Source organism: Octopus bimaculoides, chromosome 18 (assembly GCF_001194135.2).
Source record: "Octopus bimaculoides isolate UCB-OBI-ISO-001 chromosome 18, ASM119413v2, whole genome shotgun sequence".
Lineage (NCBI taxonomy): Eukaryota > Metazoa > Mollusca > Cephalopoda > Octopoda > Octopodidae > Octopus > Octopus bimaculoides.
In genome coordinates, this window is record NC_068998.1 from 47055171 (window position 1) to 47058072 (window position 2902).

At 42.2% G+C, this 2902-nt stretch overlaps 1 protein-coding gene across 1 annotated transcript in view; it reads right to left on the reverse strand.

The window, feature by feature from the left end:
* LOC106873192 (unconventional myosin-Va) overlaps nt 1-2902 on the reverse strand; it is a 147027-nt gene that overhangs the window by 2359 nt on the left and 141766 nt on the right. Inside the window, 3 exon segments of the mRNA XM_052974378.1 lie at nt 756-927; nt 1072-1157; nt 2325-2396. Coding sequence (XP_052830338.1) covers nt 756-927; nt 1072-1157; nt 2325-2396 — 330 coding nt within the window.

Sequence of the window (2902 nt, forward strand, 5' to 3'; positions counted from 1 at the left end):
CTCTTCCTTTTCATTGTATACCATGTATATTTATCCCTTTTTGTTTTGTTGTCTAATAACTTTATCATTTCATTATATGTAAATCCTCACACTTTATGTCTCTGTATTGTGTGGGTGGCACATAAAAGACATCATTTCGAGCGTGGCCGTTGCCAGTATCGCCTGACTGGCCTTCGTGCAGGTGACACGTAAAAGCACCCACTACACTCTCTGAGTGGTTGGCGTTAGGAAGGGCATCCAGCTGTAGAAACTCTGCCAAATTTAGATTGGAGCCTGGTGTTGCCATCCGGTTTCACCAGTCCTCAGTCAAATCGTCCAACCCATGCTAGCATGGAAAGCGGACGTTAAACGATGATGATGATGATGATGATGATGATGATGGTCTCTCTCATCCTTCGCCCTAGTAGCAAATATATAAAATCATTATCATCATCATCATTATTGTTGAGTGAGAGAGCAGTGCATGCCATCAAAGTGAGTTCCAGTGGATCAGGTATTTGGAGGCCATAGGTTTGGCAAAGTGTGAATGAAGGATTCGGGTTGTATTATTCTCAGTTTCTAGCCAGAGTTCAGTATCTAGTACTAGCATTTATGAATCTGCAATTAGTTTTTATGACCAAATAGCTTCTGATTCTGCTGTGAGTCTTAACTTTCACATATCTTTATGATTCTGCAGTGTGATCTGAATTCTTACTGATAAAAACCATCCGGAAAGATTCTACTGAAACAGGAACCCAATTGTGGTATTTGCTTACCTGTGCTGTTTTTAGTTTAGGACACATCTGGCAAACACTGTCGACATCGGCATCGGTCTTGCGTGCTTGCAACAGCTGAGATGCTTGTATGAGAGGTTCCATGGTAGAAAACGCTCCAGAATCTTGTAAGTGGTATTCTCTCAGCCATTGTTCCAAATGTGATATATTATATCTAGAATAGAAAGAGAGAGAGAGAGAATAGTGAGAGAGAATGAAATACAAAGTATATGAGGGAGGGAGAGATAGATAGATAGATAGATAGAGTAACAACATCAACAATCGAAGTCAGATTTTGTGAAGATGCCAAAGAGCGAACCTTATTTGTGTGCCTTTGTGCCAATTACACATATCTCGGCGGAGCAGTAAATTGTTCAAAGCTTTCACATTCATGTCATAGAATAACTGCAATCAGAGAAAATATAATTAACAATCAGAGAAAATAGAATTGACAATCAGAGAAAATAGAATTAACAATCAGAGAAAATAGAATTAACAGAGAGAAGATATAATTAACAATCAGAGAAATATAATTAAGAATTAAAGAAGATATAATTAACTATTGGAGAAAATATAATTAACAGAGAGGAAATGTAATTAACAATTAGTTATGATGCTGCAATTAAGTTGGCTCCAATACCTACCGTATAAAATATTTTGTTGATGATAATAAAGAAATATAGCCTAGTGGTTAAGGTGTTGCCCCCGGGATTGCAAGATCATGGTTTCAGTTCCCAGGAAGACGAGAAGGAAGAGGAGGAAGACGAGAAGGAAGAGGAGGAAGAAGAGGAAGAAGACGAGAAGGAAGAGGAGGAAGACGAGAAAGAAGACGAGGTGGAAGAGGAGGAAGACGAGGAGGAAGACGAGGAGGAAGACTAGAAGGAAGAGGAAGACGAAGAAGACGAGGAGGAAGAGGAGCAAGAAGAGGAGGAAGAGGAGCAAGAAGAGAAGGAAGAGGAGGAAGAAGAGGAGGAAGTAGAGGAGGAAGAGGAAGAAGAAGAGAAGGAAGAGGAGGAAGACTAGAAGGAAGAGGAGGAAGACTAGAAGGAAGAGGAAGAGGAGGAGGAAGAGGAGGAAGTAGAGGAGAAAGAGGAGGAAGACTAGAAGGAAGAGGAAGAGGAGGAGGAAGAGGAGGAAGACTAGAAGGAAGAGGAAGAGGAGGAAGACTAGAAGGAAGAGGAGGAAGACTAGAAGGAAGAGGAGGAAGACTAGAAGGAAGAGGAAGAGGAGGAAGAGGGGGAAGACTAGAAGGAAGAGGAAGACGAGGAGGAAGACTAGAAGGAAGAGGAAGACGAGGAGGAAGAGGAGGAAGAAGGGGAGGAAGAGGAAGAAGAGGAGGAAGAAGAGGAGGAAGAGGAGAAGGAAGATGAGAAGGAAGAGGAGGAAGATGAGAAGGAAGATGAGAAGGAAGATGAGAAGGAAGAGGATGAAGAAGAGAAGGAAGAGGAAGAAGAAGAGGAGGAAGAAGAGAAGGAAGATGAGAAGGAAGATGAGAAGGAAGTCGAGAAGGAAGTCGAGAAGGAAGAAGAGGAGGAAGAGGAGGAGAAAAAGAGGAAGAGATAAGATGCTAACCTGTCTGACAATGAGTACGATTACTTCTGGGTCTACTGCATGATTTCTCAAAATACGAATATACTTTGACATCTGAAATAAACAAATAAATAAAAATGAATATTTGAGATTTGATAGCACAACGTCAGCAGTTTTAGTGGTGGGGAGAGGCTGATCGCATTGGACCCCCCCCCTACCCATGATGCTTAAGCAGTACTTTATTTTATTGATGCTGAAAAAATAAAGGGCAAAGTCGACCTTGTTGGAATTTGAACTCGGGCCATAAAGAGTCGGAAGAAACATGGTCAAGCATTTCGTCCAGTGTGCTAATGATTCTGCCAGCCCACTGCCTTAATAATAATGATCATCATCATCATCATCATCATCGTTTAACGTCCGCTTTCCATGCTAGCATGGGTTGGACGATTTGACTGAGGACTGGTGAAACCGGATGGCAACACCAGGCTCCAGTCTGATCTGGCACGGTTTCTACAGCTGGATGCCCTTCCTAACGCCAACCACTCAGAGAGTGTAGTGGGTGCTTTTACGTGTCACCCGCACGAAAACGGCCACGCTCAAAATGGTGTCTTTTATGTGCC